The sequence below is a fragment of the Rhynchophorus ferrugineus genome, unplaced genomic scaffold, assembly GCF_030347505.1.
Source record: "Rhynchophorus ferrugineus isolate W39M unplaced genomic scaffold, kcgeb_rfMv2 rfM2, whole genome shotgun sequence".
NCBI classification, from domain to species: Eukaryota; Metazoa; Arthropoda; class Insecta; order Coleoptera; family Curculionidae; genus Rhynchophorus; species Rhynchophorus ferrugineus.
In genome coordinates this window covers 67,098,599-67,111,570 of record NW_027472581.1, presented here as the reverse complement: position 1 = coordinate 67,111,570, position 12,972 = coordinate 67,098,599, and the positions used below count along the sequence as shown (strand labels likewise).

The window sequence follows — 12,972 nt, the reverse complement described above, 5'->3', positions numbered from 1 at the left end:
TTATTGGTTTTTTTAGTAACCTAATTAGTATTATTTCGTTATTAGTATCCTATTTATTATTAATTCTTAATAAAATATATAGCTAGATATACATACAATACGAAATTTCAAATGAAATCCAATGGTTTATTCCTTAAAGCAAAAACTGTAATAAAACATCCATGAAATATACGCAATTTCAACTTCTGAAATTATACCTCACAGACAGACATTTTATTGTCAAACAGGATGACGAATACTAGGTCAGTGTATGTATATGTACCCAATATATTCGGGTGTTCTGCAAGGCAGTATTCTGGGCCCATTGTTATATTTATTGTATACAGCTGACTTGACCTATTGTAACAGCTTACCGACCTCAAGAAACACTACTGTTGCAACATATACTGACGAAACAGCGGTTTTATCATCACACGAGGATCCAATATCAGCTACAAGAAACCTTCAAATTCATGTTAACAAAATTGAATTGTGGTTGAAAACGTGGCGTATCAAAGCAAATGAGGCAAAATCTACCCATGTAAGATTCACCCTTTGTAGAAGAACATGTCCCTCAGTAAAATTGAATAATCATGAATTTCCGTAAGCAGACAACGTTAAATATATGGAAATGCATTTTGATCGACATTTGACATGGAAAAACAAATAGCGACAAATCGCAAACAGCTTGGGCTTAGACTAAACCAAATGTATTGTAAGCCGTAAATCTAAATTATCATTAGATAACAAAGTTTTGCTCTATACGTCAATACTTCAATACTCATTTGGACCTATGGAACCGTGGGGTACAACTAGGGAACCTAACATAGCTATCCTCCAGAAGTTCCACAATAAAGTGTTGCGAGTTATCGTCGGTGCCCCATATTACGTCTGCATCAAACTGATTCAGCGCGATATCTCCTTAGGACCCATACCGAATGTGATTCGAAGTGTTAGTGCGAAGTACTCTGAAAGACTATTAGTGCATCCCAATGCACTCGCCAAACAGTTATGTGAGCGCGATGACAACTGCCATACGAACTGATTAATAGACACATAGAGTTAGATTTAATAATATCTAGAATAAGTTAGAACAGTCTTTAGAATAAATTAGGATATACTTCAAAATAAGTTATAATAGTATCGAGAATAAGATTTAGATCATAAGTTGTACAGCAGATCACTTACTGAAGCAATCTTCTACATGTCGGTATAGTTATTTATATAACGGAAATCATATAATAATATTTAATGCCCACGGGCAGATTATTGAAGTTCCAAGAGATTAACAATAAAAAAGTTTGTTGCTTGTTTACATTTTTTTCAAGACTTATTCCAATCAGAGAAATTTCCAAAATTAATTAACAAATCTCTGCTAATTGTTGCCAAAATAAAAACATCGAGTCAGCTAAATACTTTGAATGCATACTTTGACGCATAGTCGAATATCGAAAAACGGTTAAAGTATGTAGTTTGCTTTTAAAACCATTTTGCTAAACATTCATGTAACTTTATACTGACTGATGTGATGAGTATTTCGGTATTTTCAAAACTATATTTCCAAATAGGTTGGATTTTTATCGCCAATTCGTACTTACTATTGGCACGAATTTATCGCAATGCGATACTAACGCAATTACTTTTTTATTCACATAAATAAAGTTTAATATTTATATAAATTTATTTACCGCTCTCTTATATTACGAATTTATTTATATGACAAGATTTATTTATATCTTGATAAATTAATCCAATAGCGAAATCAATAATTGAGGTTAATGGAAAAAAGTTTGTTCGAAAATTGCTACTTTCCAGAAATAGTTCTGGCCTTTTTCTGAAGTAAAGTTTTGACTGTAGTTTTTTGAAGCGAGTCAACTATGATTCCTTGTTGTACATTTTATGAAGTCCTTTTCTCTGTTTTAGTTATTATTACCCGTCTTGTTATCCTGATTGATTATCGACTGTTTAATAATTGACTACTTTTTACTATCGAGCGTTTCTGTCGCTATTTTTGGTTCGACTAATTTTACTACTCTTTAGTAGTGACTGTTTCAGTCGCTATTTTTTATTTATATTTTCTTTCAGTTACTATTTTTGGTTCTACTAGTTTCGTTCGACTGATTTTTAATGTTCTGGCTCTGTCCTAGCCGCGATCTTGACAAAAATGTTCCCAATAATTCCCATAATATAATTTTATGATTTTTTTAGTAGTTTGCTTGTAAATAACTATATATTGTATATTAATATAGCAGCATTTTGGACCGATATTTTTCAAGATTGTTAATGTAATAAGGTAGAAAGATTAAAATTGTGAATGATAAAGAGTAATATACTTTTGAGGGGTTTCAGGGAAATAGTACGTAATATTTCGACTACTCCTTCGATTTTTGTTAAAAAAGATTTCCGTTTAGTGATAAATAAAGTAATTACTTTATTTTAAAAAGCTCTAGTATTTATTTTGAAATCATTTTTAATTATGTCATGGATTAGTTTTTTTATGATTAGGTATATATTTAATTTTTATTTAGTATTTATGGTTATTGTACATCTTTAGTTTTCAGAACTTGTAAGTTCTAAAAACTACAAAGTTCTATTGTATTGTCTATATTTATTATAGTATATTATTTAATACTTATTAGCATATTAAAGTTCGATAAAATATTTTGGAGTATTATTCCATTCCAAAAAAAAAATTCCATTCCTTTTTACAGATACACAGAACATTCAAATATAAAAGTAATTCTTCCTTTAAAATGAAATAATTAATTGCATGTTCATAGTATTCAGTAATTGTTTTTTAAGGAAAATGTACATCTCCGTCTCACTCATACTACTGTTTGAAAATCGTATCGGACCAGATCGTATACATAATCCACTGCACTGATGTTGAGATACAAACACTTGATTATCAACCAATAATAATATAATAATAATATATCAATTCAATACAAAGTTTGGCGGTCATGTTCTCATTTGACAGATATCATACTCGCAGAATTATATATGGTTGCAACAATCAGGTATCGATATAAATTAAGATGATGAATAATATTTAAAACAACATTCGAAGTTTTATACGTATAAGACAGGAAAATGGTAAGAAAAATCTGAAATATTGTTACCAACATATGAAACCGTTAAAATGATATATCCATGTAGATTTTGATCAACTGTTCGTAATTCAATGCATTTGTTGCAAAATTACGTGTTGCCGTTGATAGATAAGTGTCCGTACCATACACACTAGTTTTATATAACTCAAAACCACTTCACAGGCCTACTATTTATCTATAAATATTATAAATAATTTGGAGGCACACTTTATCAATAACTATATCAAGGAAATTTGTTAAATACTATATGTGAAATTTGACATATTGTAGACAAAAACTAAGTTATATTGTGTTATATTATATCATAACTCAAAAGAAAGAATCCAATACAATAAACGGTTTTATTTGGCCAGAAGTATTTTTTCAGGGAATTTATTTTATAAGTCTGAAATCTGCTCCACCATCTTCAATTCTTTTTTAATACACGAAAAGTTCCAGTGACAAATGAAACGATAAGTCAGAAGAATGCCAGCGCTATAAGTTTCAACGTTTCTCGCAATAACATTGTTTTTAGTCATTTATCTGCAGATTGTTTCCTATTATTGGAAAAGGATTGGTCAATTTGATACAGTCGCAAGGAATGCTTGACGCACGTAGATATATATGGTTTTTTCTTCTTCCTTATGTCGTTGAGAGAAAGAACATTTTATAGGAAGTATTACTTAACGTTACTCATTTTTTTCTTGTCCTGCTCTAGCGTATATAACGAATTATATTCACATATTTCCTCTGACATAGATTACTTTCATATTGCTACAAAAGATACATAAAATTCTTTCGGTCATTCTCCATTCTGTTCTGAATCTCTTCATCTTTATAACCTGATAAAATAAATACTATTAGGTTAGTTCAGACCATACAATAAATACTTCTACTTTATTTCAAACTAGCTGACCCGACAGACTTCGTCCTGTCAAAAAGATTTGTAATGTGGCAGTTTTTGTGCCTACGTATTTTAAAAAATTCTCCTGAACAGAACCATCACCCTGGTGATAGGGCGTTGTGAATAAAAAATAATTAAATAAAACATATATAAGGATTGAAAAGTAAGTAATCGCTTTATTGTTAATCATGTGAATCATAATTATTATTATTATTATCATTATATTGCTTTGTGGTATACGATGTTTTTTGTTTGATTACCTGGCGCATAGATAAACAAATCTGATGGTTTTCCAACACGGGAACAGGCAACATACAATTGACCATGTGAGAAACATGGGTTTTCTAGATTAATACCACAAACACTTAATGATTGCCCCTGGGACTTGTTTATAGTCATAGCAAAAGCAAGCCGTCAACATGTCTATAGGAAATTTGCCATTACCAATGTCAATGAGTTGTTTAGAGAATATGTTTCCAGATTGGTCATTTTGCAACTCGACACGCATATTCTTGCTTAAATGAAGTACTTTAACATGTTTCCACAAATTGGAGGACTTTAGACATGCATTGAGTTCATCAGCTGGCGTTGATCGTGGAATCACTGGCAATGTTTGACGAAAATCTCCTGCTAATAAAATCATTGCACCACCAAATCGGTTATTATTGCTACGTAGATCTTTTAAGGTTCTGTCTAAAGCCTCCAAAGATTTTTTATGTGCCATCGTGCATTCATCCCAAACAATCAATTTACATTGCTGCAAAACCTTTGCCATTGCAGAGTTCTTCGAAACGTTGCAGGTTGGAGTTTCATTGCTTTGCATATTTAATGGCAATTTTAGTGCTGAATGGGCTGTTCGACCACCTTCAAGCAAAGTTGCTGCGATTCCCGACGAAGCGAGTGCAAGTGCAATTTTATTTTGTGAGCGAATTGTTGCTAATATTAATGAAATAAAAAAAGGTTTTCCTGTACCACCAGGTGCATCTAAGAAATAAATCCCTCCAGTTTCATCATTTGTTACTTTCATAAGAGTTTCAAATACATACTTCTGTTGTTCATTTAACAGTGGAAGATTTGTTTGAATTTATTCTTTCAAAGCGTTGAGATCATACAGTCTTTCTCGATGCAACTCTTGGTTAAAAGCGTCATGCATTGGACGATTGGGCGCGGTCAGGCCTAATTGAATTAATAGTTTGTTTGACATTATCAAGCACATGTCCTCAATTGAAATCAATGCTTCATTGTAAATTTCTTCACTGATTTGTATATTTGGATTTCCCATTCTATTCCGTATTTGATACAAAATATCATCACACATATAATCTTTGTACTTGATCCACAAATCAATTGGGTTTGATGGGAAGCATGTAGATATGATTATAGAAAACAATGTTCGTATTTGATGAGCGTGTGATGATATTACAGCATCATTGAGAGTTTGATCCCAATGAGCGTTATTTTCAAGCAATTGCAAACGTTGACAGGCTTCTCTGTAGGATCCACACAATTCATCATCAACATTTCCTAACTATTAGAATGATGTTGGGCCACGTACATTGACTAATAGCAGTCGTAAATAAAAACATTCATCATTGCTTGGATGTACTGAATAAATCCGGCCAATCGCATCGGTGGAATATACATCTGTATATCCTGGAACTGGTTTTCCTTGTTTCCGTCGTATAAATCTCCTTGAGGATTGATTCCAGGTATAATATTTTGGCATTTCAGAATATAGCAATGTTTGTGCGAAATCATCGTTTTGGCATGTCTCAAAAAAACTGGTTAATGTAGTAGATGGTGGCTGAGCAGCTCTTTGTACTGCGTTCTGTGCTGTAAAATACACTCTTTGTCCATTTTCTAAATGCACAGCTAAGTGAACAACAGAAGGGTGTCTCTCATGAATAGGAAAAGAAAATATTCGCCAAACTGCTTCATTACTACTGACATAGCGGCCCATTTGGTATTGGGTAACTTCATCATTAGAATTCTCTGCACCAATTCCAATCACAGCCATATCACTCCCTTTGGTTACATATTTGCAAATGTATTTAATCGATTTCACTGAATGGCAAGATTCAACGTTGATGTGTGCTTTGAATGTCTTTGATAAAATGGGTGAATATGGAACAATCCAACGATTATCTATTTCAATATCTTGTTAATTTAATTTGACAATTGTTGATTTTCCATTGTCTGCTGTCGATCTGCGACGATACAATGGATAACCGTCATTACCAGTAATTGTTTCCGATATTAATGTCCGTGGATATCGTTTTGAACATTTACCATCCATCATACACGGTGAATTTTGATTAAGAGTTCCACAGGGACCATGTATCATGTTTTTGATAACTACCTCATGCAATCCAGGATCTACTTGTACATTAGGGATTTCAGCTGATATCACTGCATCAACTTCATTTGGCCTTATCTTTTCAACCAACCAAATCAAAATGTGTGCATGTGGCAATCCTCGTTTCTGCCACTCCACAGAATACATCCAGCAGCGTGTCTCACCAAACACATTATGTTTTACGATGAAATTCATTAAAGATTTCAACTTTTGTCTAAAGACTCTGGCTGTAATATCATGACGATCAATGGATGATTTCCCAGGTAATAACTCCTGCTTAATTTCTATCCATTGCGGATTGCATGTAAATGTGATGAACAAATCTGCTGTACCATAATGACGAACATACGACATGGCATCTTGAGCATATTCGTGCATATGCCGAGGGCTTCCGATGTATGTTGCTGGAAGAATAGTCATCCGACCGACATTCTGTGCATTTCCATCAGTATTAATCGCATCTCGAAGGTGAATATACTCTTCAGATCGGAGTTTGGTTTGATTCAACCTGATGAATGTTAATCTCTCCGTTTCAATTTTAACATACATGTCATCAACATATTTGTGATATAATCGCCGACATTTCAATATGTGATTATCTGCATTTTCCCGAATCATTAGGCGGTATGAATAATAGTTCATTGAACTGACTTTTTTGTTGGTTTCAGAACCTGTAAACAGATTTTGTTTTAATAACATTCAAATATAAAATTAAAATACATAATATAGTGACTGAGATATTATCGCCATAGCTAAACTAATATTTTAGTTACCTGTAATGGGATTTATCATTTTTATTGATAAATCGTAGCCATCTTCACCTTGCCAAAATATAATGGGATATTGCAGTGCATCATATGAGCGGTGTGTTTCCTTTATAGGTTGTAATTGAAAATTCCGACGATGTAAAACAATATCACGGGATTCCAAGTTTTCTCCAACTACAACGATAGCAACTTCATCAATAGTTGGTGCATTAAAACGTCTTGTATGTTGACCTGCAGGTGTTTTATCAGCTCTGATTACAATTTTGTGATTATCGGATGGCATCAGATCCAGGGCAGTTTTAAACAATATAATCAATTCATTGTGTTGATGAAATAAAGTTTGTAATTGTTCTACAATAGACCTTTTTACTAAATTGTTATGTGCACAACGCAGATCAATTTCTTGTGGTGAATTGCCCATAAAATAAATTTGCAGGAATTTGTTGTCGCTATCTGACACTGGTAACAGTGAACCTGCTCTGTGATATATTTGCCCTTGTATCTGTAAATAAAAAAAATATTATGGTGTGGTATAAATTAATGGATTGTCAATGATCAAACTTAAATAATATTTGATCTTAAAAAGTATATATTTAGTTTTAACTAATATCTATCAAATATAAAATATAATAAAAGTGTCACTGAAACTGAATCACCATATAATATGATGACTAAGTGATATATTTCGTAATGATTAAGAAATTGAAGATTAGTAACACATCTTAACTTTGGTGACAGAAAATTTTGTTCGCTAAAATAATTATGAGTAACTGCTATAATACATACCTTGAAAGTTGGCATAAAATTTTCCCGAACTGCATTTGTTGCCCCAAATGAAGTCATTTGAAAGCAATTGTTATATTGTTGAATATGTGTCAAAAAGTGTATAGAATCTGTTCCTATTCCTGAAACCAATGAGTACAATGGTTCTGGTGGTGGATCCAATTGTATCAATTTCACTTTACCATTTGCGCAACACAATCCATTGGCTTCGTTTTTGTATTTTAATGCCTTACAGTGTGAGCAAACCAAGTTCATAGAACCAATAACAACACATTGGTAGTTACTGTAGTCAATTGACACATCGTAACTGAAAGCAGCTGGATTCAAACTTGCGCGATTATTAGTTGAATGTCGCGCTCGCGCTTCACGCGTTTGTGATATCCGAATTCTTTCACGTTCATTTCCGTCGTCACGTTCTTGTGCAGTACGATAAGATCGGTAATTAGCTTGGTTTATAGCATTTCTGGTTCTTCTACCTAAATTGCTTCGTCTTATAGGAGGCATATCAAATATAAATTATTTTTTCACTAATCACGAACTAAACAAACACTAACTAACTAAACACTCTGCACAAAACACGATATACGAATTTGTTTCGTGTATCACTTGACAATTCATCTGTCATCTGTCAAAAGTCATCTGTAACAGACAACTTTTTTTTTTAAATTTGATATGACTTGAACTCAAATCCTTTTAAGCCGTACGAATTGTTTTATTTATTTAAAATTTGAATTAAATTTTAAACAAATAAAAAATTTTAAATAAATAAAACAATTCGTACGGATTAAAAGGATTTGAGTTCAAGTCATATCAAATTTAAAAAAAAAAAGTTGTCTGTTACAGATGACTTTTGACAGATGACAGATGAATTGTCAACTGATACACGAAACAAATTCAAACAAAAAGGGCTATTTTTAGGGTTTTTCCAGCAATAATTCTAATTTTTCTCGCCGTAAAAACCATCCCTGAACTTCAACGAACATTTTAAAAAAAGATTTGACCAAATTGGTCCAGGCGTTGTTGAGTTATGCGCTTAGGAACATATTTTGCGATTCATTTTTATATATAAGATATATCTATAGATCAAGTGACCATTTGGACTAGGTTACGGTTTCATCGATTTAAAAATGGTAGTTTAAACCAAGTTCGTGAAATACAAGACTACATATCCCTATAATTAGGGATATTATAGGAGAAACTTCTGTTAGAATGTGTGAAAAATAAATATACCAGATTTCTAGTTTGGATTGCAAAATCGTCATTCCACCATCAACCAAGTGTAAAATATAGCAGTAGATAATGTAAATAAAATTTGAGGAACAAATACTATCCGTAGCTAATCCTGGATGTTAAAAATCTTTACAAATAAACAATTACAGTCCACAAGATTGTTGCCTAAGCAAAGCTCTTGGATTAACAAGTTGCCAATGCTCATCCTTACATAACTAACGAAGGACTTCAAGATAACCTCCAAATCAAAGGAATCCTCGAGTCCACCAAAATTTTGCCATTAAGCATGAAAGATGATTACTAAATCACATAAACGTGAAAGCAATACCGCTATTGGACAACTCTCAGGAAATTAGAGACCGAAAAGAAATTTGTATTAAAGCTTATAAACGTTGGTATTAACGTACCCTGGCAATCGCCTTCCTTGTGAAATACAAATAAAAATTAGTAAAAAAATATTTTCTAATTAATATTGATAAATATTATATAAATAATAAAAATAGTGCATATATCATATATCACAGAAGTATAAGTAAACGCAATATGAACAAATTTCAGAATACGCCCGCGTCACGAGAAATCCCCTTTATATAAATTATAAAATTAAAGAAAGTATAGTATTACCTATATGTTAGAAGAAACCACCCAAGAACATACCAAATATATTTAAATTGACTATAAATATTATAAATATCCCCTAAGACAGTGAAAATATGTGATAAATAGATAACGTGTTGTTTCACATATATCATTCATCAATATTTTCATTATTACTAATATAAATTTAAAGTACCATTAACTATTATTATAAATAAAAATATGTATATTACTTAACCTATTATATGCAGTTTATTTGTTATTGTATTTTATAATGTATAGATTCATAATATTTAATTTAGAATAAATTCTAATCTTGCGATAACTATACGAAACAAGGTTCGTTTTTCTTATTATATCGTCATCAAACAACGTTCTATCAACTGTATAAACAAAACCCTACAGCTCTTTCAAGGCTAACAAGACGGACATCTCAGGAAACCATTCCGAAAAGCCATTTTCATTCAAGCTATTTTTATTTCGTTTGCTTTCGGACATCGTCACCAACAAATAGTCGTAGCGACAAAGGACTGAGAGCTGAAAAAAGATAGTTGCCTCTAAAGCCGTTCCTTTTGCTGAACAATAATGCTAAAGTAAATGGAAGTCGCTAGTTTAGCATAGAAAAAACATGGTGTTTTATGTGCACGCCATTTTCCTACAAATAAAGAACATCGAGAAAAATCAGCTATTTATCTCAATATAAAACGATCAACAATAATTGAACAACTTGTATATAAATTTTAATATCCGGTGATTATAATTTCTTACTACTAATAGCAATTAATTTCCAGTGATAACAGAATTAAAAGTAGGGACAAAAATAAATAAAATACTATGTCTATAATATAAATAATCTTTCATTGAATAAATCGATAATCCTTTCATTGTTAAATGTTCTTTGTTTGTTCCCAATCAATCAAATCAAAATATATTTGTCTTAATATTGTCAGTTTTGAAAACATTTTCGTTGCACTTTTCACCTTTATATCTATTTTTTTAATAGAATAGCTTTTATACAATTTCCAGCAGATAAGGAACTTACATAAGTTAATATTAATGGAACTATTGATTAATAGTACTTGCATAATTAAACGAATCTACAAATCTGAAATATTACAAATATATATTACAATATTTGGTAAAAATGTCTTATACATAGAGTAATTGGAGAAAAAGTGTCCTTCGTGCATAGGCAATAATACGTTTAATTTTGATACATCTAATGATTCCAATGCTAATTTTTATTAAAACTTAAGATTTGTATGAAAATATGTGCATTGTTTTTAATCCCCCCAGTATCATGAATGTTTTTGTTAATGTCTAATATAGTCTTAGACGTCAGCCACTCGTCATTTAAGCGTACCGACTGACGATTGTCTAACATTAATTTAACTAAGATTATTAACCGCATCAGATATTAGATCCTTGCTACAACCTAAGGGTCTGATAAAAAAAGGAATTATAATACATACATATGTGGGTTAACACATCTGGGATACTAACAATACTACTATGTAACATATACTAAATAACACTACTAATAATATTTAATAGATCTTGACTGATATTTAAGTTGAATATAATGTAAACAAAGTTATTTATTAGCCAGATAAACCTTCAGTTCGTAATGTACCCAGGAAGATCTGTAAATACTTAAACAAATAGACGAGAAAATAATAATAAATAATGTGTAGGTTTTTTTTCGGTTTGGTAGTGTAATAATTAAAATGACGACAGTTTTCTTACTTTTACAAGAGTCCTGTATTCGAATTCAATTTGTAGCATCCATATTTTTAACTTACGTTCTGTCAAAAAATGATCGTGAATTGATCAATTAAATACAAAATGTTTGCTATATATAATGAATTAATATTTTCTTTTTAAATATTTTAGTCCCCTTTTTATCAATGAGGGTTTATCTGTACAGGACATACCCTCTAATGTCTAACGTTTAACGTGGGTTCTGAACTACGGCTCTCGACATTAAACCTAGCGACTGACCCAGAAAACATCCGGTCTTACACAGCCTGGTCACTGGCATGACTGGGAGGGTTATTCTTTGTCGGATTTTCCACTGTTGCCTATAAAGACATTTACAATTACAGTCACAGGCATAAAGTACGTCCATCCCCAGCAGGATGCCGGGAATATAGCAAGAGTGGTAGCATCCTATCGCATTGACCTTTACGCCAAGCGAGCTGGCAATAATTAATAGTATAACCACACATAATCCAGCTATTTGTGTTTATATAAAATTGCATAAACATATTTTCCGTACTTTATTCAGTTAATAATGAGTCTTAAAGCCTTGAAAATTCTTATTCTTACTCAGCTTCTTTGTTGTGTGTGAATCTCGTTCCAGAAACACATTTTTCAAAATTGGAAACAGATGGAAGTCTGGGGGTACTAAATCCGGATAATAAGGGCCGTATGGCCGATAAAGTTAAAGCCGAAATCTCGAATATTTTCATCGCAGACGCACCTTGTTGTATAGGTACGTTGTCCTGGTGAGGTATACTTTATTCTTCACGCAAATTGGTATCCAGCTAGTTAAGAATGTTGAATTAATATTCGCATATATTTTTTTCCAAATATAACACCCATGTCGTGCAGAGCTTTCGTATTCTTAATTATTTGTACTATCTTTCACACACTTTCTTCCGATATCAACACTGCCTCAGTTATCTCATTCAGCGTCACTCGCTTATTGTCCTTTACCTGAGCCGTCTTCGAGAGAAGTGCGACCATATGTAAATTCAGCTACCCATTATTACATGGCACGGAAGGAGCAGAGTCACCATAAACTATTGTCAACTTCGGATAAATTTTCTTAGATATTTACAGCAAAAATGCGTATCAACAAACCACTGCTGTTGATATTTGTCATAGAAAATAAGGGACCATGATAGGAAATGTAAATCTATGTCAAACCAAGAAATTTTCACCTTACTCGTATCACTCGCCAGTGAGTAAGCTTGATGTCAAAAGCCATTGTTTGGAATCCACGTTAAATAGCAAATTTAATTCAGAAAAACCCTACTTGATAAAACTAGTTTATAAATATTTTAATAAATAAAGAAATATTAATATGGAGAAATATTGTTGGTTGCTTGTTATATTTACCTAAAAGAGGAGTAGTTAAAAGTATGTTTTCTTTTCCTATTGTATTAAAAATACTTGTAGGAATTTTTATTTTTTACAGCATCGTATATATAATTTTGTTGAGAATCGAAATCTAAATTTTTTTATATCTAAAAGAATTGG

At 31.9% G+C, this 12,972-nt stretch overlaps 2 protein-coding genes across 3 annotated transcripts in view; both read right to left on the bottom strand.

The window, feature by feature from the left end:
• The window catches only part of Fur2 (furin-like protease 2), a 1,295,077-nt gene that overhangs the window by 1,092,575 nt on the left and 189,530 nt on the right, over positions 1–12,972 (bottom strand). The window lies entirely within an intron of this gene.
• Positions 6,021–7,619, bottom strand: LOC143190213 (uncharacterized). Its single transcript, XM_076394384.1, has 2 exons — positions 7,105–7,619; positions 6,021–7,002 (listed from the first exon to the last, which is right to left on the bottom strand). The coding sequence occupies exons 1-2, from the start codon at positions 7,517–7,519 to the stop codon at positions 6,137–6,139; spliced, it is 1,281 nt and encodes a 426-aa protein (XP_076250499.1). The 5' UTR covers positions 7,520–7,619; the 3' UTR covers positions 6,021–6,136.